This window comes from Meriones unguiculatus, chromosome 1, assembly GCF_030254825.1.
Source record: "Meriones unguiculatus strain TT.TT164.6M chromosome 1, Bangor_MerUng_6.1, whole genome shotgun sequence".
In the NCBI taxonomy this organism is placed as follows: Eukaryota; Metazoa; Chordata; class Mammalia; order Rodentia; family Muridae; genus Meriones; species Meriones unguiculatus.
The window spans coordinates 83,978,875-84,004,309 of record NC_083349.1 but is presented as its reverse complement, the minus strand read 5'-3'; the positions used below and the strand labels follow the sequence as shown (position 1 = coordinate 84,004,309).

Sequence of the window (25,435 nt, the reverse complement as noted above, 5' to 3'; positions counted from 1 at the left end):
ACTGCCATAATTATAGTTTACTTCCTTTCCCTGTGGCAAAATAATCAACATTTCTTCAATGCAACACAAATATTTCTTAGTTATTTTACCATTTTTCTGCAACGATCTACCTTATTACAGGGTTGATATTCTGTGTTTTGTGTTTGCATGGATAGAGAGAAGACTCAGTGACAGTAAGTAACTACAGACCTGAAATATTCTGAACCAGTTTGCTGCCATGCATGTGTAACTTGTTTATACCTTCAAGGGGTTTAGACAATGGCTCCCTTGCCTTCTGTACATGTGTTCATTTCTTGGTTATGACAGCATTGTCACTGAAGATATTGTGCCAATTATTTATACTAGGATTATTCAACTACAACAAAATATATAATATTTTAATAACATAATTATTAAACATAATTTTATATATAAAAAGCAAATGTTTCTTACTCTGCATATGTAAAAATCAGTGAAAGTTAGGGGCAATATATAAGGGCATTCTATCAGTTTTTGCTTTTAAGTTAATCTGGTGGTACCTTTTCTCAAGTCCTCACACAGGTTTTCAGGAATATCAAGATGGTGTGCTCAAGATTCCAACAGCCTGTATCACAGTGGAAGATGCAGAAATGATGTCAAGAATGGCTTCTCGAGGGAACAAAATTGTTATTCATCTAGAGATGGGAGCAAAGACCTATCCAGACACTGATTCCTTCAACACTGTAGCAGAGATCACTGGGAGCAAGTATCCAGACCAAGTGAGTAAAGACAGAGGATGTGCTTTGTGGAAGAGGGCATTCTGGTCAGGTGGCCATTTTTAGAATAGCCAGAAGGAGAGAGCTTAAGTCTGTAGAGATAGTCCTCATAGAATCATTAAAGCCTGAAGCTTTATGTTTTCATATTGTATTTTATATTTATATTTTCCCTATTAAAATGTTCAGCATACTAAAGAAGGGAAGACAAATTCAAGGGCAGAATAGGATTCATAGTGTGGAAAGTCAATCAGAACAACAAAGACACTCATGTGTATTCCCGTTAGAGCTAGAAATCATGCCAAAAATTGACAGTGTGTTATTTTTTATTAATTTTTATTTTTTATATTAATCAGGTTATTTACTTTGTAACCCAGCCACAGGCACCTTTTTCCTTCCCTCCCAACCCCAGCCTCCCTCCCTCATCTCCTCCCTGCCCATTTCTAAGTCCAGTGAAAGGGGAGGTGCTCCTACCCTTCCATCTGACCCTAGCTTATGACGTAATTTCAGGACTGGCTACCATGTCCTCTTCTGTGACCTAGCAAGGCTGTTCCTCACTCGGTGAGAGGGGGAGGTAGGTAAAAGAGCCAGTCATGTCAGAAATAGTTCCTGTTCCCCTTACTAGGGTACCCACTTGGATACTGAGCTACCATGGACTAAAAACAAGCAGGGATTCTAGGTTATATGCATACCTGGTCCTTGGTTGGAGAAACAGTCTCATAGAGGACCCCATATGTCCTGATATATTTTGTCCTTATGGAGCTCCTCTCCTGGTCATACTAATTCCCCCTTTTATCATATGATTCCCTGCACTCAGCCAAAGGTTAGGTTATGAGTCTTGGCATCTACTTTGTTTCGCTGCTAGGTAGAGTCTTTCAGAGGCCCTCTTCAGCAGGCTCCTGTCCTGTTTCTTGTTTTCTCCTACTTCCCATGTCCATCCCATTTGTTTTTCTAAGTGAGGATTGATTATCTTACCCTGGGTCCTCTTTCTTGTTTATCTTCTTTAGGTGCACATGTTTTAGTATGTTTATCCTACCTTATAGGTCTATATAAATGAGTATATACCATGTGTGTCTTTCTGCTCCTGGGATACCTCACTCAGGATGATCTTTTCTAGATCCCACCATTTGCCTACAAATTTCATGATTTCCTTGTTTTTATTTGCTGAGTAGTATTCCATTGTGTAAAAGCACCACAATTTCTGTATCCATTTCTCTGTTGATGGATATCTGGGTAGTTTCCAGGTTCTGGCTATTACAAATAAAGCTGCTACAAACATGGTTGAGCAAATGTCCTTATTGTGTATTTGAGCTTCTTTTGGATATATGCGTAGGTGTGTTATATCTGGATATTGAGGTAGCATTATTTCTAATTGTCTGAGAAAGTACCAGATTGATTTCCAGAGTGGTTGTAAAAGTTTATATTCCCACCAGCAATGGAGGAATTTCCTAATTCTCCACAACCTCTCTAGCACATGTTGTCACTTGAGTTTTCCATTCTGATGTTTGTCAGGTGAAATCTCAAGGTCATTTTGATTTGTATCTCTCTGATACCTAAGGATGTTGAGCATCTCTTTAGGTGTTTCTCTGCCATTCTGTATTCCTCTACAGAGAATTCTCTGTTTAGCTCCGTAACCTATTTTTAATTGGATTGCTTGATTTATTGCTTTTTAATTTCTTTAGTTCTTTATATATCCTGGATATCAGCCCTCTGTCAGAGATAGGATTGATGATGATCTTCTCCCAGTCTGTAGGCTGTCATTTTGTTCTGATGACAATGTCTTTTGCTTTACAGAACCTTTTCAGTTTCATGAGGTCCCATTTATTGACTGTTGTTCTTAGAGCCTGTGCTGTTGGTGTTCTGTTCAGCAAGTTGTCTCCTGTGCAAATGAGTTCCAGGCTCTCCCCCACTTTTGCTTCTAACACATTTAGTGTACCTGGTTTTATGTTGAGGTCTTTGATCCACTTGGACTTTAGTTTTGTGATGAAAATATAGATCTATTTTCATTTTTCTGCATGTAGACATCCAGTTGAACCAGAACCATTTGTTGAAGATGCTGTCTTTATTCCATTGAATGGTTTTGGCTATTTTGTAAAAAATCAAGTATTAATAGGTGTGTAGGCTTATTTCTGGGTCTTCTATTTGGTTCCATTGATCCACCTTTCTGCTTCTATGCCATTTTTATACTATTGCTCTTTATTACAGCTTGAGATCAGGGATGGAGATACCTCCAGATGATCTGTTGTTGTGCAGGATCATTTTGGAAATTCTGGGTTTTATGTTTCTCCATATGAAGTTGAGAATTTTTCTTTCAAGATCTGTAAAGAATTGTGTTGATATTTTGATGGGAATTGCATTGAATCTGTAGATTGCTTTTGGCAGGATGACCATTTTTACTATGTTAATCCAACCGATCCATGAGCACAGTAGATCTGTCCATCTTCTGATATCTTCTTCAATTTCTTTCTTCAGAGACCAGAAGGTTTTATTTCAAACAGATCTTTCCCTTGGTGGGTTAGAGTCACACTAAGATACTTTATGTTATTAGTGGCTATTGTGAAGGGTGTTGTTTCCATAATTTCTTTCTCTGCCCTTTTGTCTTCTGTATACAGGAGAGTTTCTGATTTTTTTTTTTTTTAGTTAATTTTCTATCCAGCAATTTTGCCGAAAGTGTTTATCAGCTGAAGGAACCCACTGGTTGAATTTTTCGGGTCACTCAGGTATACTATCATATCATCTGCAAATAGTGAAACTTTGACCTCTTCCTTTCCAATTTGTATCCCTTTGATCTCCTTTACTTGTCTTATTGCTTTAATTAAGATTCAAGTACTCTGTTGAAGAGATATGGAGAGAGTGGGCAGACTTGCCTTGTCCCTGATTTCAGTGGGATTGATTTAAGTTTCTTTCTGTTGATTTTGATATTGGCTATAGGCTTGCTGTATATTGCCTTTACCATGTTTAGGTATGTGCCTTGTATCCCTGATCTCTCCAAGACTTTAAACATGAATGGGTATTGGATTTTGTCAAATGCTCTTTCAGCATCTAAGGAGATAATCATGTTTTTTTTTCCTTCAGTTTGTTTATATGGTGGATTACATTGATGGATTTTTGTATATTGAACCACCCTTGCATGCCTGGGATGAAGCCTACTTGTTCATGGTGGATGATATCTTTTATGTTTTCTTGGATTTGGCTTGCAAGTATTTTATTGAGTATTTTTGCATCAATGTTCGTAAGAGAGATAGGTCTGAAGTTCTCTTTTTTGTTGGGTTTTTCTGTGGTTTAGGTATCAAGGTGACCGTAGCTTCATAGTATGAGTTTGGTAAAGTTTCTTCTATTTTGTGGAATAGTTTGAAGAGAATTGGAATTAGCACTTCTTTGAAGGTCTGGTAGGATTCTATGCTGAAATCATTTGGCCCAGGGCTTTTTTTCTGAAGGAAGAATATTGATGACTGCTTCAATTTCCTTGGGGGATATAGGGATATTCAATCTTTCTAATTGATCTTGACTTAATTTTGGTAGTTGGAATCTATGAAGAAAATTATCCATTTCTTTTAGATTTTCAAATTTTGTGGCATATAGGCTTTTGTAGTATGACCTATATAACTACAGACACTGATTTTCATTTCTTTTTTTCATTTCTGATTTTGCTGTTTTGGATAGTTTCTCTCTGCCTTTTAGTTAGTCTGACTAAGGGTTTGTCTATCTTGTTGATTTTCTCAAAGAACCAGCTCTTGGTTTCATTGATTCTTTCAATAGTTTTAATTGGTTCTAATTGATTGATTTCAGCCCTGAGTTTGATTATTTCCAGCTGTCTGTTTCTCTTGGATTTATCTGCTTCTTTTTTTCCCCTAGGGCATTAAGTTGCTTGTATGAGATGTTACAAATTTTTTCTTGTAGACTCTTAGTGCTATGAATTTTCCTCTGAACACTGATTTCATTGTATCCCATAAATTTGGGTATGTTGTACCCTCATTTTCATTGAATTCTAGGAAGTCATTAATTTCTTTATTTCTTTCTTAACCCAGCTGTAATTGAGAAGGAAGTTGTTCTGTTTTCATGTGCCTGTCGGCTTTATGTTATTTCTATTGTTGTTGAAGTCCAGGTTTAGTCCATGGTGGTCAGATAGAATACAGGGGATTATTTCAATTTTCTTGTATCTGTTGAGGCTTGCTTTTTGACCAACTGTATGGTCTGTTTTGAAGAAGGTTTCATGAGGTGCTGAAAAGAATATATACTCTTTTGAGTTGAGGTGAAAAGTTCTGTGGACATCTGTTATGTACATTTGAATTAGGACCTCTGTAAGTGACTTTATTTCCCTATTTGGCTTCTATCCAGATGATCTGTCCTTTGTGAGAGTAGGCTGTTAAAGTCTCCCACTATTAAGGTGTTGGGATCAATGTGTATTTTAAGCTTTAATAATGTATAATTTATGAATGTAGGTTCTCTTGTATTTGGGACATAGATGTTCAGAATTGTGATGTCCTCTTGGTGGATTTTTCCTTTGATGAGATGTACTGTACCTCCTCATCTTTTTTGATTAATTTTGGTTGAAAATTTATTTTATTAGATATTAGGATAACTACCCCAGCTTTTTTTCTGGGTCCATTTGGTTGAAAATCATTTTTTCAGCCCTTTATTCTGAGGTAGTTTTTATCTTTGTTGCAGAGGTTTCTTGGATACAGCAGAATGTTGGATCCTGTTTCTACACTCATTGTGTTAGTCTGTGTCTTTTTATTGGATAATTGAGTCCATTGATGTTGATAGATAATAGTTTCCAACGAACATTAGTTCTTTTTATTGTGGAATTGGTGGTCTTACTGTGATTCTTTGCTTATTTTCTTTTAATTTTTGTAGGGACATTATCTGTATCCTATGTTTTCATGGGTATAGTTTTTTTTTTCTTTTGATTGGAGTTTTCCTTCTAGTATCTTCTGTAGGGCTGGGTTGCTGTGTAGAAATTGCTTAAACTTAGTTTTGTCATGGAATATTTTGTTTTAACCATCTATGTTGATTGAAAGCTTTGCAGGGTATAGTAGTCTAGGTTGGCATTTGTGGTCCCTTAGTGTTTGCATGACATCTGCCCAGGCCCTTCTGGTTTTCATAGTTTCTGATGAGAAGTCTGGTGTGATTTTGATAGGTCTACCTTTATATGTTACTTGGCCTTCTTCCCTTGCTGCTTTTAATATTTTTTCTGTGTTCTGTAGATTTAGTGTTTTGACTATGATGTTATGTGAGGAGTTTCTTTTCTGGTCTAGTGTGCTGGTGTTCTGTAGGCCTCTTGTATGCTTAAGTTGGGAAAATTTTCTTCTATGATTTTCTTGAAGATATTTTCTGGACCTTGGAGACTGGAACCTTCCTTTTCATCAATTCCTATTATTCTTAGATTTTGCCTTTCCATGGCGTCTTTTATTTCTTGGATGTTTTGTGTTTGGGACTTTCCTGATTTTATTTTATTTTTTGAGAGAAGTATCAATTTCTGCAAGCATATTTTCAGCACCAGAGATTCTCTCTTCCATCTCTTGTATTCTGTTGGTGATGTTTACTTTTGTGGTTCCTAATCTTTTCTCTAAGTTCACCATTTCCAGGGTTTTCTCTGTTTGTGTTTTCTTTATTGTTCTAATTCTATCTTTATGTTTTGCTCCATTTCCTTCATCTGTTTGAATGTGGCTTCCTGTGTCTATATGATGTCCTCTAATATTTTTTTTGTTAGTTTCTTCTCTATAAGCCATTATTTGTCTACCTATTTTTTTTTTTGGCTATATTTGCCTGTGTTTCTTTGAGAACTTTGTTCATTTCCTCTTTCTTTGCCTCCACCTAAGAGGCCAATTCTTTGAGAGATTTGTTCGAAGGTTTCCTCTTTAACTGGCTATATTTTCATAGCTATTTCTCTGAGAGATTTGTTTGTTTCCTTTTTATGTGACTCTAATAACTGGATAAGCATATCTTTAAGGTCATTTTCCTGTGTTTTCGATGGATTGGAGTATCCATTGATTTTGGAGGTTGCTGGGGAGCCATGATTTTCTGATTTTTGTTGGTTGTGTTCTTTTGCTGACCTCTAACCATTTGCTTATCTGTAACTTTCACTGTTTGTTCTTTGATTCTTCAGTTCAGATTGGTACCATCTTTCTCTGGTGTCCTGAGAATTCTTCAGGGAGATGAGAGTGGTCCAATGGTTTCAGCATGTGCATTGGTGTTTCAGCTGTACTTGTGGGAGGAAAGTCTGCAGGCACAGAAGGACAAAGGCAAGGGAAGTGTGTATAGGTGCATGGAAGTTTGCCTTGAGGGACTGGGTGCTAGAGAATATAGAGGCCTTCAGTGTGAGGGAGAGGTGCCTTGCGGTCACCGAAGGGGTCGCAGGCACAAAGTTATTGCAAGCGCTGGTGATGATGATCATGTGCCCAAATTCCCTGAGTATGTCAGTGGCCTACAGGCTACTGGTATTCGTCTCTAACTGAGCTCCAGGAGTTATTTGTCTAAACTCCACTGGCAGCTCCAAAGAGCCAGGGCTTCCTTGTCCCAAGAAACCCTATGTTTCCCACAGTGGATGTGTGGGTGGATAATGTCTGATGTCTTGCTGCTAGCTTAGAAACACCCTGGATCTGGGGCTCTGCAGGCTCTTGGGGGCACCCTCACTTTCTAGCAGGTCAAATCATAAAGCAAAGGGGTTCCTCCTGTTCTCTACTGGCTGCTTTGGACCTGCTGAGTCAAATGTGTGCTCAGACAGCTCAGTGGTATTGCAGCCATTGTTCCCGGGAGTCCAGCTGCAGGTATAGAACTGGGGTGTCCAGGTGCCTTCCAAGAAGTCCTATGGAGCAACTACCATGGCTCAGCGCTTGGTGAACCTTGGTGGTTTTTCAGGGCCATAGGACTTTGGTGGCTGCACAGCCCATCCTTGTGTCTGCCACTGAGGGACTGAGAGGATCATACAGTCAGGCTCTGTGGAGTCTGTATGTTTGGCCTCTCGCAGGCATGGGACCCAGGCAGGATTGTACTGCAGATCTCGGGCTCGGCAAGTGGGTGAGGCTAGTTGCTGAGGCTGAGGTGATAGTTTATCTGCCTCTGCTCTCTTGGTTCTTAGGCAGGAAGTTTTGTGTCACTGGTGCTGAGGCATGGCTCCTTCGAGGAGGAGGGAGGCCTGAAGAATGAAAGTGCCCCTCTCCATTCACAGAGAAGTATGTGTCTGATCTGAGTCAAAAAGTTCTCCGCTTCTGTGATGTCCCCTCTCCTTCAGGAAGCCACTATGTCAATTTTCCAGCTTCAGTTGCCCCTCTCCTAACCAATTTTGGAGTTTCCAATCCTCTGCCTCTCAGAAACGGTGTTCACTCATAGCCACCATCTTGGATCCCCTGTGTGTTAATTTTATGAGTATTTTAAAAACCATTTTAAACTATAATAGCATAGAATCTAGTTCCTTCATTATAACACAAGGAAAACATCCTACATAGAAATCCACTTTTTTAGGTCTGCACATAGCCACAGAGTGGCTGGGAAAGTACCCAGCCTCGGGGAAATTTTAACAAAATCAAGCTTTAGTCCACAGTTTAAGTGCAGATTCCAGATTTCATGTATATTTCAAATGATCTACACTAGCCAAATAGTAAATGATGGGCTACCTACTTCCTGGGCTTTAGAGAACTTATCTACAAAGAAATGGACATGTCACTGATCTCTACAAAAACATGAGTTGCTAGCAAAATTCCTGTGAGAGATAGATGAGACAGTGTCCACTGGATAGCTTGCATGTGTTGGGCACATCATAGGCCATTACTGAATTTACATGTATGTAATATGATACAAAATATGTAAAAATATTTCATAGACATTCTGGTATAAAATTTAGTAGCAACTATTATTCTGAAAACACAAGTTATTCAGAGTTTTAGATTTATACTCTTGTGACAATGTCAATGAGGTGAAGGAAAAGGTGAGCAGTTATGCCTGATGATAGAGAAGTGAGACTCCTGCACTAGTTTGGATGTAGCACTTCTGTGCACCCATAAAGACTCTTTTAATGATAGGGATCTTTTCTTTCTTTTCAGATCCCAGAACCTGGGCATCATTATCCATGGGGTTATGACAAATACAAGATCTCACTAGCAACAAAGAGTCAGTTAGCTATAGAAAAAATTACATTAAATGTTGAGAAAAAAGCCAGTCCATCTTCCTGTTCTTTTGGGAAACTGATCACAACAAAAGAGCTAAGAGCCTGTGTCCCAACTAAGAGTCATCAGGACCCTTTTAGTATAATCTTCACTGGGTTGTATTAGCAGCTTTCTGAGTGAGGCAGCAGAATCTAAACATCATAACAGGTGATAGGGGGAGTGCATTATGGGATCTTTGTTCTTTAGAAGCCATGGTATGTCAGAGTCTGAAGCTGACATGTTAGGCAGACGAGTTCTTGAGTACCAAAGACTGAGATAGTTCTGGCTCTGGCAGATCCCATGAGGCCATGGGCATTTTCTAGCTGTGATAACTGGAGACTCTTTATGTAAGTAATAAATGATCAATATAAGTGTGTAGTTGAATGAGATTTGAAAACATTACTATAATCATGGCATACAAAGACTCTCTTGGGCCTTTCTGTAATCCATATTTTTCTCTATCACCTTTCCCACTGGCAAGCAAAGGTCTTCTGCTTCCAACTATGAGTAGTGGAGAGGGTCCTGAGTAGTGAAGTGTTGAGTGAATGTATGTTATTGACATTACCATGACAGGGACCCTAGCCTCAGACCCATAGGAGTGGCCAAACCCCTTTCTTACAAAGTGGTGCTCAGGGAGGTGACAAAGTCTTCCTTTGATCCATGTGAGGATGTTGATAATGTGTGCAGAAAACATCTACCATATCTTTCTTGGATAGAAATGTATGATCTGCTTTCTTACAGAGACTGTTCCTACTAAGATTAGCTACACAAGTCTACATGATCTAGCTGTTTACCATAAAAACCTCTGTTTATCTATATTTAATAAACCTTGTTCAGCTGTTGCAACAACCCTACCTCATTGTTCAACTCTATATAATAATCATAGGGAGCTTCTAGGATACTTCATTTCCTCCATCAGAGAGCCCAATATGCCTGATCCCAGCTTTTCTGCAAGTCCATATGTTTGTCTTTTCTTTATTTCTTCACTAGCTGAGTCAGACTCATTCCTAAAGCCATACTAGAAATGACATTTAACTATGGTTTTTCATCTTCTAGAATTTCACATGTAAACACAATCATATAATGAGCCTGGCTCCTTTCATTCAACATAATACTTTTGGAACTTACTCATTTTTCAATTGTTTCTTCTTTTATGTCAGTGAATTTGTTACAGTATGCCAATCTACTCTGCAGTTGGTAGACATGTACTGATTTCTAGGTTTTGACTATTGTGAATAAAATCTCTGTGAATACTGTTTTTACCTAGTCTTTCTGTAGACTTATGTTTCTATTTCATTGCCAGGTGGTCTGAGCATTAAGCAAACTGAACTCTATCAACACGCTCTACATTCACCTCTTCCAAATGGGTAGCTGAGTGTTTTCAGAAATCTCTCAAGACTAATGCTAGGAAGATGGGTCCCTGGATCAAAGTGTTTGCAGTACAAGCCTGACAACCTAAGTCCAGAACCCCTGAAGACATGGAACAAGCTAGATGTCAACACTTGTAAGGTGAAATGGGAGGCAGAGACAGGGAATCCAGACGTTTGCCAAGCAGCTAGCCTAGAGTAGGAAGTACAACATCTGAAACAAGAGAAACCCTGCCTCAACAAGGTGGAAGGCAAGAGCTTCTCTCAGAAGTCATCCACTGATCACCACACATGATATATATATATCATATATATATGTATATATATGCACATATGTTTACATATTGTATAAAATCTATATAAAATAATGTTATGCATATTATATAAATATATAATTTATATAATAATATATTATACAGATTACATATAAATATAATGTGTGTTTATTATATCATATAATAGTTATATAATATTTAATAAATCTATACAATATTATATTTATTATACTAGAAATATATAATTTGAATTAAATATTACATATATTATGCATGCAATAAATTTTTCTCTAATATTTATACTAAAGTTCTAGAGACTAAAGATAAAATACATTCTACATAGCACTACCTAGAGTTGGTCATTAATACCTTATTATCAAGAGCTATAAAACAGGTTAGCAGAAGTACTCCAACTAAAAAACAACTGCATAACTGATTTTCTCTTGAGTTTAGCTGTGGGGCATCTAAGGAAGAAAACTAAGAGGATGAGAAGGAAGAAGGCAGAGCAAATGTTTGTTCCCAGGACTTGTACCAAATGGCTTCAGCTAATGTATCCTGCAAGGTTCTTTCTTTGTCTTGATCTTGAATTCTATGTAATACCTTCTTCCACACAATGGGAATTTGTCTTTAGAGACTTCACAATAGCAACAGGCAATCTGGGCAGAAGCCTATGCCACTCCACACTTCATGCCCACCTCTGCAAATTGTCTTCAGTTCTTTGCTAACAATGGTTTTTCTTTGATCTCTCCTGCAAAGACCCCCATCAGTAGGGCCACAAGAACAATAATGACTCCTAAAGCAAAGAAGTATCATCAAAGGTATGAAAAAAAAAATGAGTATTGAGGGTAGCCTGTGTAGATGTGACGCTGTGGGGTTTTTTTTTTTGTTGTTGTTGTTGTTTCTTTGTTTTTTTGTTACTCTATCTAGTAGACAACTGTGGGGATAATTAAGATATTCTGAATTACCCCATCACTGTAAGATTACTAGAATAGCATGGCAGCCAAATATTGTGCATATTGTGCATAATATAAAATTGGTTGTTGAAGTTGATACATGATATCTTGAGAAAATCTCTAGGAATTAAATAGAGTTGTGCACATCAAAAAAAAAAAAGGAAGAAGAAGAAGAAGAAGAAGAAGAAGAAGAAATAGCATAGCCTCCACAGAAGAAATATATATTTCTTTATTACAATTTAGTTTTTTTAAAAAAATAAATAATAAATAATTCATGGAGCTTGCTTATCCTTAGAAATTACCTGTAGCCCCTGAGGATGGAGCAGCCTTGCCAGGCCACAGAGGAAGATAATGCAGCTAGTCCTGATGAGACTCTATAGGCTAGGGTCAGAGGGAAGGGGAGGAGGACCTCCCCTATCAGTGGACTTGGGGAGGGGCATGGAAGGAGAAGATGGAGGGAGAATGGGACTGGGAGGGGATGAGAGAGCGGGCTACAGCTGGGATACAAAGTGAATAAATTGTAATAAATAAATAAATAAATTATAAAAAAAATTTAGTTTTTATTATTACAGTTAGGGAAGAATGCTTCTTATGATGATTGGTACTACTGTGAAGGCGAGAGGCAAGCATATCTTGTTGGGGCTGGTGTGATGCTCTATGTATACAAACACTGAATTCTGGGCCCTAAGATCTGGCTGCAGTTGAAATGAGTGCATTGTCACTTATACCAATCTGTGTTATTTAAACTTTGCTCCCCAATTATCTATGATTGGTTACTAAAAGCTAGATATCCTGTGGCTGGGCAGAAAAGAGGTAGGAGGAGCCTGGGAACACAGGCTCAAGGCAGCAGGTAGAGAGAAAGAGAAATGAACATGGAGAGAAAGGATGTGGGCTGAGAGAGCAGATGAATCCCAGACAGGACCAATACTGGCAAGTAATTTTGGGCATACACCTGGGAAAGAGCAAGACGACCTTAGAAAATTAATATAAATCAGATCTGCCCAGTTATTGAGCTCATAGCTTTTTAATGAATATAATAAATCTCTGTGTCTTTATTTGAGAGGGAGAATGGCCAAATAGAAAGCCCCCAAATTTATACATTTTCTATAATAGTTGACACCCAGTGTGGAATTTGAACCTACAACTCTCAGGATGCGAGGCTAAGCACTGCACTCAGGGTCAGCCGCTTTCGACCCAGAGAAGAGCATGTCTGATTGCATGCGGGTTGATGCCCCAGGTCCCGCCTCTGAGAAAAAGGTATCGGACGGGTCTGATGCTCTTTGGGTGGATGACACCTAAATGAACATCGGTACAAAGTCCCAATTTAGTTCTAATATCAGAGATCAGTCCTCTACTCTTGCCTGATGTGTCTAAAACAAAAAGGGGGAACTGTAGAGAGCTGCATAATGCCACGCCTGAAAGATGGAGCTGGTTTCCGCCTTCCACCTTCCCGATGGTGAGTGCTCTCTGTCACGAACAACTCCACATTTGGCTAAGGCTGAGGATCTGGCTTGCTTCCATGTATGTGGACCTATCTGCATTGCCCCCGTGGCACGCCTGGGTTGGCTACCCAGAGGCTATTTAAGCTGTGGGCTGGCTTTCCCCAGGGTCCGAGGATTGTTCAAGGTTCCTGAATGAACTGCATTGAGAGCAAACAAACAAACAAACAGAGTTCCATGCTCCTTCAGTACCATCTTCTGTTCACTTCCTCTTCCTTAGGACTCTGTGCCACCAGACTTGCCACACACATTTTTTGTTTCCTAGAATGACTATCTCTTTTCTGCCCAGCTACAAACTGTGTACTCTGATTTTATCATAAACTGGCATCTCTATGATTTGGGCATTTTGTTGGATTCAGCAAATCTTTTTTATTTATTTATTTATTTATTTATTTATTTATTTATTTATTATTCATACAGTGTTCTGCCTGCATGTGTGCCTGCAGGTCAGAAGAGGGCACCAGATCTCATTATAGATGGTTGTAAGCCACCATGTGGGTGCTGGGAATTGAACTCAGGAACTTTGGTAGAACAGCCAATGCTCTTAACCTCTGAGCCATCTCTCCAGCCCTGGATTCAGCAAATCTTGGAGGAAGTACATTTCACTGAGACAAACAACTGTCTAAAAACTATTGGGAATAATCTCTGAATATCTTCCTTGTCAACAAGTAGGCAGACCCATTGCTTTGGTCCTCCATTTGACATACTAAATGTCAACATGGGGAACCTGTGGCTAATCAGAGAGCTTACTTCCTGGTTAGTAATAAAATAAGGAAGAAAAAAAGATACTGGGGTTCTAAAGTATCCTTTATGGGCAGGACCCATCACTTTCCCCCAGCTTTACCTCTTCCTCCATAATCTAACTCCTAAAGGTTTCACCACAACCCATTAGTGCCATCCTTGTTCATAGTCACTAAGGAACATTTGAGATCCAAGCATCAAGTTGTTTCCAAAGCCATCTCTTACATGACTGTAGAGAATCAGAGTAAGAATATGATCATTATGATTTCTGAACTGCAGTAGAAATGTTACTTCAACCTTATTTGATAAAAATTTTTTTGAAAGTTCATAGGAAATCTTTTAATATCATGAGTAAAATTTATTCAGATTAGATCCACTAAAGGGACTGTGACGAAAAAGAAAAAAAAAAAAAGCACATAATGACAGAAACAGAGAATGAAGACTTCAGATGACAGAGCTACACCACAGAGTTACACGTCCAAAGTGACACAAAATGCATGATGAGGACACATATCTAGGTTCAAGACTACCCAAATCCTCCCCCCCACCAAAGTGATTCCATTTTGCCTGGGAATGCCTTAGTTGAAGGCTGTGCAAGTCTGAAGAATGAAGGTTGAATCAGAATCTAGACCGTGCTGTCCTTACCAAGTCACCACACAAGAAAAATCGTATCACTCTTCTGTGATTTTTCTCCTGACATCTCTATCCTAGGCACAAAATACTCTAATGTATTTCTTGTATATATTGTCCCTTGCTGTTTGCCTGGTGTACCTGTCATGGGAGTTCCCCTGGATCACTTGCCAGTGTCTGATTCATTTTTTCTATGTATCTCTCTCACTCAAATGTCACTTGGGATATTCTTTGGATATGTAGGTGGTGTTTTTTGATACTCTCTTCTCTGTGATCCTGTTCATATCTTTTACTCTCACCAGTCAGCAGGCAGGTGGCTCTGTGAGCAGAAGGCCATATAGATGAAGCCAAAATAGATATTATCAGCCATGCACTTAAAACAATCTTTTTAGGAATCTCTCATGTTGATTCCTGGGAACAGATAATTTCTTTTGATCCTTAGACTTTTCCTAGGTCTTGTGAAGTGTAGGAAACTTAATTTTCTAAAAAACAAAATAATAATATACTCAAGAATTCTTCTGAGGAGAGAATAAGGAAATGTAAATTGCTTTATATTATTTTGGAGGGAATTAGAGAGTTAATAGCATTAACATTAATTTTAATAAAGCTTCAGTGAGGGGATTTGGTTTTATTTATTTTATTATAAATAGATTATGTTCTCATATAATCTGTCCAACAGAATGAAAAGAGCCCCAAGAGCAGGCCTTAGAATGAGAGACCCATTCATTCATACACTCAGGAGTTCCATAAAAATACTAAGCTGGAAGCTATAATATATATGCAAAGGACCTGGTACCCAGCTGTGTAGGCTCTATTTCACGGCTTCAGTCTTTATGAGTTTACATCAGACTTGCTTAGTTGGTTCAGAGTCTTGTTCTCCTGGTGTCCTCCATTCTCTATAGCTCTTATATTCTTTGCACCTCCTCTTCTCCAGGGTTCCCAAGGATTTGATGGAGATAGTTCATTTAGACTATTGAAATGTCTGTCTGTGGGTCTCTGCATTTGTCCCCATCTGCTGCCTGAGGAAGACATTCTGATGATGACTTGATAAGTCATCTATGCATATAGCAGAATATCATTAGGAATCATTTTATTGAGACTTTTTAATTTTTGCAACAGTAGGGTTTGGGTATACCCTGCTTTTCTTGTTCTTGGTCACGCAAGCAGTGTTGAGTATGACTTTCATCTAATGGAGTGGGCCTTAAGTAAAATCAGACTTTGGTTGGCTCTTCCACAATTTCTGAACTACCATCATTGCTCTAGGCTATCTTGTAGGCAGGATAGAATGTAGGTCAGAGATTTTGCAGCTGGGTTGATGTTTACATTTTGGTGGCCTACAGAGTACCTTCATACACTGACAACAGTAGAAAATAAAGGTGAAAGTTCCAAAGTGGACCTCAGTTCAACTTGTTCATGTTCAATGAATTGGGTGGGAGCTGTCATTGGCAATGGAAACCCACTGCCATATTTTCAGAGAGTAAACCCATTGTTTTAGCAGCAGCCTGGGTTGTTTAGAGATTTGGCCAAAACTCAATTGAATGTAACCTAGTCCTATTACTGGAAGGCTCATTTGGTAACAAGAGATGGCCAGTAGAGACTCTATGTCCTCTAATGTGAGAAGACATCATTAGGACCACCTACATGTATTTTAGGAAGTTTTCATTACATTAAGTTTCCATATTATTTCTCAGATACCCCTCAATCGCAGCAGTCTCTCCCCACATTCTTTTTGTTCTTCTCTTTTTATTATTTATTTTCCTGGGCCCAAACAACAATTTAATTTTCATAATCCTATATTATTTCAAATATAATGCAGTGCTCTGAGCCTCAAAATGAGTCTCAGGAGACTCAAAATGAGTGGCCATTGTCACAGTAAATTCTACCGGAGTGGACGCAGGACTAGCCACAGGATTATCAACATGGATTGCTGCAGCCATGAATCATCTGAAGGAATGGGCGGGCATGGGAGTGTTAGCAGGCCTTCTGGTGTTGGTCTCCTTGTTTTGCCTGTGGTATATATGCAAGATTAGAGTCTCACAACAGTGTGATGCAGCCATGATCATTCAGGCCTTTACAGCCTTTGAAGCAGGACATTCTCCCCAAGCATGGTTGGATACCATAAAAAGCTAAAATGATACGCTCAGGATGCGAGGCTAAGCACTGCACTCAGGGTCAGCCGCTTTCGACCAAGAGAAGAGCATGTCTGATTGCATGCGGGTTGATGCCCCAGGTCCCGCCTCTGAGAAAAAGGTATCGGACGGGTCTGATGCTCTTTGGGTGGATGACACCTAAATGAACATCTGTACAAAGTCCCAATTTATTTCTAATATCAGAGATCAGACCTCTACTCTTGCCTGATGCGTCTAAAACAAAAAGGGGGAACTGTAGAGAGCTGCGGAATGCTATGCCTTAAAGATGGAGCTGGTTTCCGCCTTCCACCTTCCCGATGGTGAGTGCTCTCTGTCACGAACAACTCCACATTTGGCTAAGGCCGAGGATCTGGCTTGCTTCCATGTATGTGGACCTATCTGCATTGCCCCCGTGGCACGCCTGGGTTGGCTACCCAGAGGCTATTTAAGCTGTGGGCTGGCTTTCCCCGGGGTCCGAGGATTGTTCAATGTTCCTGAATAAACTGCATTGAAAAAAAAAAAAAAAAAAGAAAGTAACAAAGTTTCATCCAAATACTTTATTATCTCTAGAGTAGGGACAAATTTCTCACAATCACCACTGCTGACTATTTGGATGAAATACTTCTTTCTTGTTTGTTTTCCCTGTGCATTGTTGGATGGTTGTTAACCCTGGAATTTCCCCACTGCTAATGCTCCTTTCTACAGCCTTTTCTCATACTTTTGAGCCCTTAGCCATAAAAATGTCTCTGGACAATGTAAAATGTCCCCTGGGGAATAAAAGTGACCTGATATTGAGAATTCTTGATGTTTAGTGAAAGGAAGAAGACCAGAGGTGGTATGAGAGTTTAATGTTTTTGTTTTGTTCTGTTTTTCTGCCACTAACAAGCTAAATGACTTGAATCAACATGTTGGATAGTTTTTGTCAAAATGACACAAGTTAATGTTATCTGAGAGAAGAGAACCTCAATTAAGAAAATATTTCCATAATATCAGGCTGTAAGTAAGCCTCTAGGGCATTTTCTTATTTAATGATTGGTAGGAAGGCCCAGTACATTGTGGGTAGCACAGTCCCTGGACTGGTGGTCCTGGGTTCCATAAGAAAGCAGACTGAGTAAGTCATGTGGAGCAAGCCAATAAGCAGCACTCCTCCCTGGCCTGCCTCCAGGTTCCTGCTCTGTTTGAGTATTTTTCCTGACTTCCTTTGATGATTAATACCAATGTCATAGTGTAAGCCAAATAAATATGTTTTATACATAAATTTCTTGATTATGGTGTTCCATCACAGTAATAGTAACCCTAACTAAGACAAGCACTTGATCCTTCATAAAGAGGGACTTTACTTGAAAAGGCAAAGGTCATTGCCAACCCTAAAATACCATTATTTAAACACACACACACACACACACACACACACACACACACACACACACTTCCTCACTAGAGCTGGGTAGCAGTAACACATGTCTTTAATCCCAGCACTCAGGGGCAGAGGGAGCAAGTGTATTCCTGAGTTTGAGGCCAGCCTGGTCTACACAGTGAATTCCAGGACAGCCAAGACTTCATGGAGAAATGCTGTCTAGCAAAGGGAAGCAAAGCATAACAAAGAAAAACAAAACCCATAAAACACATGATATGCATGTATGAGAACTTCATGAATATAAAAATCATAAAAAGAATAGTAGAAATGATACTTCATTGTTCTGGAAAGGAAACAATAAAACACTACACAAAATAATTACTCTTTATAAAATGTATTTTTTATTAATTACAGTTTATTCACTTTGTATTCCAACTGTAGGACCCCCCCCCATTGCCTCCCAATCACAACTTTTCTCCCTCATCTTTTCCCATGGGCCTTCCTGAGTCCACTGACAGGGGAGGTCCTCCTCCCCTTCCATCTGATCCTAGCCTATCAGGTCTCACCAGGACTGCTTGCATTGTCTTCCTCTGTGGCCTGGTAAGGCTTCTCTCCCCTCAGGGGGAAGTGATCAAAGAGCCAGCCACTGAGTTCATGTCAGAGACAACCCCTAAACTAATTACTCTTGATGCAAATAATTATTATACATGTGTGTGTTAAAATTGTCATGGCACACTGTAAAATGTGACAAAATATAAAATAATGTATCGATATATTAAAATTTAAAATATTAAGAAATTACATAGACAAAAGAGTTTATGATGGACACGTGGTACACAGCATGTGCTGCTGGACAGTGGTAAGACATCATGGGGAGCCCTTCTGAAGTGTTAGGGCAGCATACTGATTCATAGCAAACGAGTGCTAACAACTTTTTCCTCTGTATTTCAAATACAGTTAGAAGTTCTCCTGTTCCAAACAAACATTTTCTCTTCTTGCTCACACTTATTTTGCCTTTATTTAGTTTTAATGTGTCAGCATGTATTGAGGATCTGCAATGCTCTCCAAACTTTTGCCTATGGGACATTGTTTCCATAAAGGAGCTTAACGTAAAGCACATGTTGAGAAACACTGTGGGTTATGTTTTTCTTACTCCTTCCTTCCAGTTGTTCATTAATATCACAATCATTGTGTGTCTAGTGCATTCTAGCAATGACCTTGCCTAAGAAGTTTGGCATAGAGTCTAGTAAACATCATCTTCACACTCTGGCTCTTAGGCTTTGTTTGTAGGTTGTGTCGTCCTTCTGGATATAAACATTGACATTTTCTAGACAGAGAACAACTTGAAAAAATCAAGGAGTAAAAAGTTTATGGGATGCATTAGGAGGAACAGACCCCATTTTTACTGTAGGCCTCCTAGAGTCACTGAACATTTGAAGTGGAACTCTGTTTCACTGCATTCAGGCCAGTATATACAATTGAGTAGCCAGAAACTGAGCATTACTCAGCAGGACTTTGGCTGAGAAAACTGAAGTGGTGTTAGGAAAGAGAAGGACCTAGGAAATATTTGAAAGCTAAAGTTGGCAGGAGTTGTTGAACTTCAGATATAAAAGAAAAGAAGGAAGTATGCAGGTAGTATGAGGAGGAGGTTCTGTGCATTTCTTCCACATTCCCACAGGTACTTGGGGTGGTGGCATAGAAATCACAGCTCTTTGAGTTTCATAGTAGAGAGTGACATGTAAACAACTTGGGAAGTGTGTTCATGGGCAGTGTGTGGTGCCATGAGTGCCATCATATGTCAGTTCACAGTGCCATGGGTACTCATTTCAGAGACACTATCCATGCCAACAAAGTGGCTTTCTAGAGAGAGTAAAACTTAGAAATGGTAATGATTCTAGGAATTGAGTTGAGGTGGACAGTGTATATTCTAAGGAGAAGAAATAATACATATGAAAGGGCCAAATAAGGATGAGATGTAATTTCCAAATTCACCTGATAGTGCGTCTCACTATCATGAAGGTATGCTGTAAAATAACCTAGAGAGAAAAGCATGGCCTGTTTTGTATGCTTTTCAAAATAAATTAATAAAAAGCTGAGTATTAGAAAACTTTTGGAAAGTTTTCTAATACTGATGTTGTCAAGATTCTCATTGAAGGAATAAACAAAGCTTGATTGACCTGGTGGACAGACTGATTGCAAACATAATTGAATGTTTACAGGCACTCCATGAATGAATCTCTTCCCTTCATCGAAATGTATCACATGGTCTGATGGGTTGTAAAACCTTTTTGCAGAGTACACCATGTTGCTCTGCCTGGGTGGGAACGTTTTTAGCAACTTAAGCAACTGTTCAAACTTCCATGAGCAAAGTAATTATTAAAAATTTTATGAATATATTGGTTAGAACATTTGCTCACATCATAACTTTGGGTGGGAAAATTTTAAGGCATGGGGTTATAGTTTTAAGCTGTCAAACCCATTCTTTATTTTCTTTCTTGTTGTAAACTTTTTGTGGCTGAGAACCGGCCAAACCAAATCATGGGAGGAAAGAGATATGTGTGGTAAGCATGAGATATTTTATTGTTTATTTTTCAAATTTCTGAAATGTGCTTGTGACCCTGCATGCCTCTGGGCTCAGCCAAAGAGTGAATGGAAATAACTCCAGCTATTTTCAGTACATTGCCACCCAGGCAGGCAAGACAAACCCAGGGAATACTCATTCCTGTATTCAAGTCATTCTTGTGTGCCAAATAAAACTTGCAAGGAGTGGGATGTGCTTGTTCATAGGTAGCACACCTCGCCCTGATTAATGATATAATAATAAGATAAAAACAGTCATTAAAGATGAGAATCTAATATACATTCCCAGAGCACTTAGTACTGAAAGATGTCATTCTAGATTTTTTTCACATATTATCTCATTAATGAATAAAGTTGCTATTCCCATGTAAAACCAAACAGACAAACAAAACAAAACAAAACAAAAAAAAAAAAAAAAAAACAGAAAAAGATTCAAGGGATAACAGAGTTTGCAATCTTGGCAGCAGAGCTGGAATTTCAGCTCATGTCTGTCCTGTCCAATAACCTATGTCCTCAGCCATTCTTCACCCTATACATCTTAATTTCTTTCTAGTTTGTAAAATACTTACAGCTAAATAAGGTCCCTGTTTTACACTGAATAAATGAAAAAGGAAGCAACCATTAGCATCATAGGTAGAAAATGCTTATTGAATACCTGTGTATGTAGGGCATGAGGTAAGGAGTCATCCTGAGGCAGAGAAGAGAAAAGATAAAGGGGTCTTTGTCAAGTAGTTGGTGGGTAATGTAGGCAGCCTGTTCTGGAATGAGTTCAGCCTCCTCTGTAGCCGTTCATGGACTGTATCCTGGCTGGCTCAGTACTGAATGCTACATATTTTGTGATTTACAGTATACTTTTATCTATATTTCCCTCAGTCAACAACAGGGCTAATTACTACAGTCCTCACATTAAAGATGAGAAAGCCAAGAAGAAGATTAAATGGGATTAACAACTGAAGTCAGATACATACCTTATAGTGGGAGATAAAAGATAAGCTTCCTGGTACAGGGGGAGAGCTGGTGGAGTATTTGCCTAGTATGTGTGAAGCTCTGGATTTGATCCCCAGAATTGCATTGAAAATAGGAATGGTGCTCCATATATCTGAAAATTGTTCAACCATACAAAAAGGACATTTGCTCAACTAGGTTCATAGCAGCTTTATTCGTAATAGCCAGAATCTGGAAACAACCCAAATGTCCCTCAAATGAGGAATGGATACAGAAATTGTGGTACATTTACACAATGGAATACTACTCAGAAATTAAAAACAAGGAAATCATGAAATCTGCAGGAAAATAGGTTTATAAAATAAACATACTAAAATCTATAGCCCTAAAGAAGCTAAACAACAAGGAGGACCCTAGGAAAGAGGCTTAATGCTCATTCAGAGAAACAGAAAGGATAGACATTAGAAGTAGGAGAAAACTGGAAACAGGACAGGAGCCTTCCACAGAGGACCTCTGAAAGACTCTACCCATCAGGGTATCAAAGCAGATGCTGAGACTCATAGCCAAACTTTGGGCAGAGTGCAGGGAATCTTTTGGAAGAAGGGGGAGATAGAAAGACCTGGAAGGAATAAATGCTCTATAAGGAGACCAACAGAGCCAAAATATACGGGCCCAGAGGATCCTACAGTAGCTGATGAATCAACCAAGGACCATGCATAGAGACGACCTAGACACCCTGTTCATATGTAGCCCATGGGCAGCTCAGTCTCCATGTGGATTTCCTAGTAAGGGGAGCAGGGGCTGTCTCTAACATGGACTCAGAGTCCAGCTCTTTGATCACCTCCCCCTGGTGAGGTGGCCTATCTAGACATAGAGAAAGAGGATCCAGGCAGTCCTGAATAGACCTGATAGGCTAGAGTCAGATAGTAGGGGAGGAGACCCTACTCTATCAGTAGACTGGGGGAGGGACATAGGGAAGGCTTCGGAAAGGAGGAAGGGTGGGACAGAGGAGATGAGGGTAGGGGCCACAGCCAGGATACAAAGTGAATAAATTATAATAAATAATAATAAGTAAATAGTTTTTAAAAAAGAAAAATAATTGGGAGTGGTGGTACTTGTGATCCCAGTACTCGGGAGATAGAATCAGAGGGATCAGAAGTACAAACTTATTCTTTGCTACTTGACAACTTTAAGGTCAGTCTGGGATACATGAGACCTTATCCCAAAAATGAAAACCCAGAGTGTGGTTCTTTTATAAATTGTCTCAGTTATTGCACATATGTTTGCAGGGTTACACAGCGTAGAATAAATATGTTGAGAATATAAAAAATACATCTCAAGAGTAGACATGTAAGCAAGAAATATTTACAGAGTAATGCTGGCATTTTTGAATGTGCTCACAATGTTTTTATGTCCTTTTGAGAGGCTGAGCTGAGTTCCTCTCCATTACATGTATGACTGGCTTCCAATGAATAAGATTAGGTAGAAGTGATGTATGGTACCCAGGATTTGGACAGAAAATGCAGGGTGGTTTACAAGCATTGCATTTTTCTCTTTGCACATTCTAATGGGTCACTTGCTAACATAGATGCCAGCTACCAAATTGAGAAGATGCTTAGGCCACACTTAGGACAGGTAGGTCCATATGATAAGGAAATGAGGCCTTCTTTTATCACATAGTACAATCCACCTGACAAGTCAGTCCACACATGTGACTGCCACCCGAGCCAATTCATGACCATAGTAATGACAGAGAACCTTGTTGTAGGTGACGATTAATATTTACTATTGATATGTCTTCTGGTAAAGCTGCTGTTAATCCTAAACAGCTGTATAACCAAATCACCACAAAGAGATTATGATTTATTTAATTAACCTAGAACACAAGGCTGGGCAATAGTTATTCCATCCTAAACCTCCAAGCCCTCATAGTTTCCTAACATTTAGATTTCCCACATTATACTTGATTTTAGTGATATATTAGGTCCAGTCCATCTCTCCATGTCTTTCCAAGATCTCTCTCTCCTGCCTCTATTCTCCCAGCTTCTGCCTCCGACTGCTTCCTGTCCTCTAGCTCCTCCCTCTTTTCCTGCTTCCCTTCCCTTGCTCAACATTGTGGCTAGTTGCTTTATTTTGGCATGTTTACACAAAGTTGAGACAGGTGATGCTTAGAATAAGTATCACAGTGTAATGTCTGGATTGAAAGCAGAGAGTGGGAGAGAGAAATCAGCATTTGAATGAACAAGGATAAGGTGTATACATTAATAAAGACATTATACCAACCGAACCTCAACCAGAACCACCTCTCTGAACCATGCTAGATTCTTGACCAACAAAAACTATGAAAAATAATATTTGTGCAAGACACTATTTTTCTAGAAAACTCATGGATCAATAAGAGTACAAGATACATAAAACAGAGTGTCTAAGTTTTCACAAAAGCTAAGAGAGAAGACTGAGAAATATGAACAAGTGTTTAAAAGTAAAGAACTTATTGCAAGATGTCTTAGGCAGAGAGAACATCTGGGTGCACAAATACATGGACATGTGCCGCAGCCAACACACTTACAAACTTGCATATATAGGATAAGGAAAGATCGCCCAGCGCAAAATGAACACAATTTTAAAGAATTTATCACGTTATAACAACTACTGTTTATATAGTGGTTTTCATCCATACGGATTTTTTTTGAAATATAGGAAATTGATTAAAACATTGTTGGAAATCTTTACCTCAAAGCCAAAGGCCAAAGAGCAATGTCATATGAGGAGTCAGGGTTATTCACAAGAACACTTTCTCTTTGTTTACTCCACTGTCTGAGTATATCTTCTGCAAACTTTAGCTTAATGTAGAGCCAAGAAAATAACTAATGAAGAACACCTGGGCTTTCCCTGGCACTTCACTGTTCCAATTTTGTTACAACAATCAGGTAGGAATTAACATTTTATAACCAATTAAATGTGTTCCTTGGCATCATGCTATCTAGCTGTGTTTTTAGGGACAAAATTGCCCAGATCTACTTGTTATTCTACAGCATACTTCATTTATTGACTGACTATTGAGTGCTGTGTATGTATTTCCCACAGTGATGGAATCATAAACCAAATTTTGATATTTATAAAAATCTCTAAGCATCCAATTTCAAGCCTGCAATTTTCTAGATTTAATAGCCATTCTTGTTAAAAGCAAAGAAAGAAATAAGAAGGCTATGTGGGCATGGAGAAATGGCTCAGTATTTAAGAGCTCTTGTTGCTCTTCCAGGAGATCCAAGTTTGCTTCTTTTCGCAGCACCCATTTCTAATGGCTCACACCGTCTGAAACTCTAGCTCCTGAAGATCTGATGTCTACTTCTGGCCTCAGATACCTGCACATATGTGGCATACATGCACAAAAAAAATAAACAAAAATAAGTTGAAATAGTGATTATTGTTTAAGGTGAGTTTTTAATATGAAATTAATATTTATGCTTCGAAGTAGAGAAAAACGAAGAGATTTGTTTGGAAATATTCAACTCCAAGAGATGCTGTTAGCATATTGGATTTACTTCACTATATTATTTTCTGAATAATTTAATATATTTAAAATATTTTATAAATACTATCAAATCCTGTTTTTAATTTGACACTTGAAAAAAAAAAACCCAAAGGTATTGGAGAGCTAGTTCAGTAATCAAAAGCACTTGCTGATTTTTAAAGAGGAGTAGAGTACTGTTCTCAGTACTCACATCAAGTCCACAACCACCTGTAACTCCAGGTCCAGAGGATCTAACACTCTCTTCTGGCCTCAGTGGTCAACCACAAACCTATCTATGCACACATACACCAAATAAATAAATATAATTAAGTAAATATTTCAAAATATCATTTGAAGCAGGATTTTAATATATAATTCATTTAACCTGCCACTAGATGTATGATCAAACACAAATCTTTTAGTGATATATGTATATACATATATGTAAATAGATGATAGATAGGTAGGTAGGTAGGTAGGTAGATAGATATATAGATAGATAGACAGACAGACAGGGGATTCTGTGTTTGTATTTTGGACATTTTTCTGGGTTTTGTGTTAACTGGGTAA

General features: G+C 38.7%; 1 protein-coding gene across 6 annotated transcripts in view; it reads left to right on the top strand.

Annotated features, from left to right (window-relative positions):
* Cpq (carboxypeptidase Q) overlaps nucleotides 1-25,435 on the top strand; it is a 568,473-nt gene that overhangs the window by 242,412 nt on the left and 300,626 nt on the right. For all 6 annotated transcript variants that reach the window (XM_060393012.1, XM_060393022.1, XM_060393030.1 and 3 more), the window contains one exon: nucleotides 530-737. In XM_060393012.1, coding sequence (XP_060248995.1) covers nucleotides 530-737 — 208 coding nt within the window. The remainder of the gene's footprint in view (nucleotides 1-529; nucleotides 738-25,435) is intronic.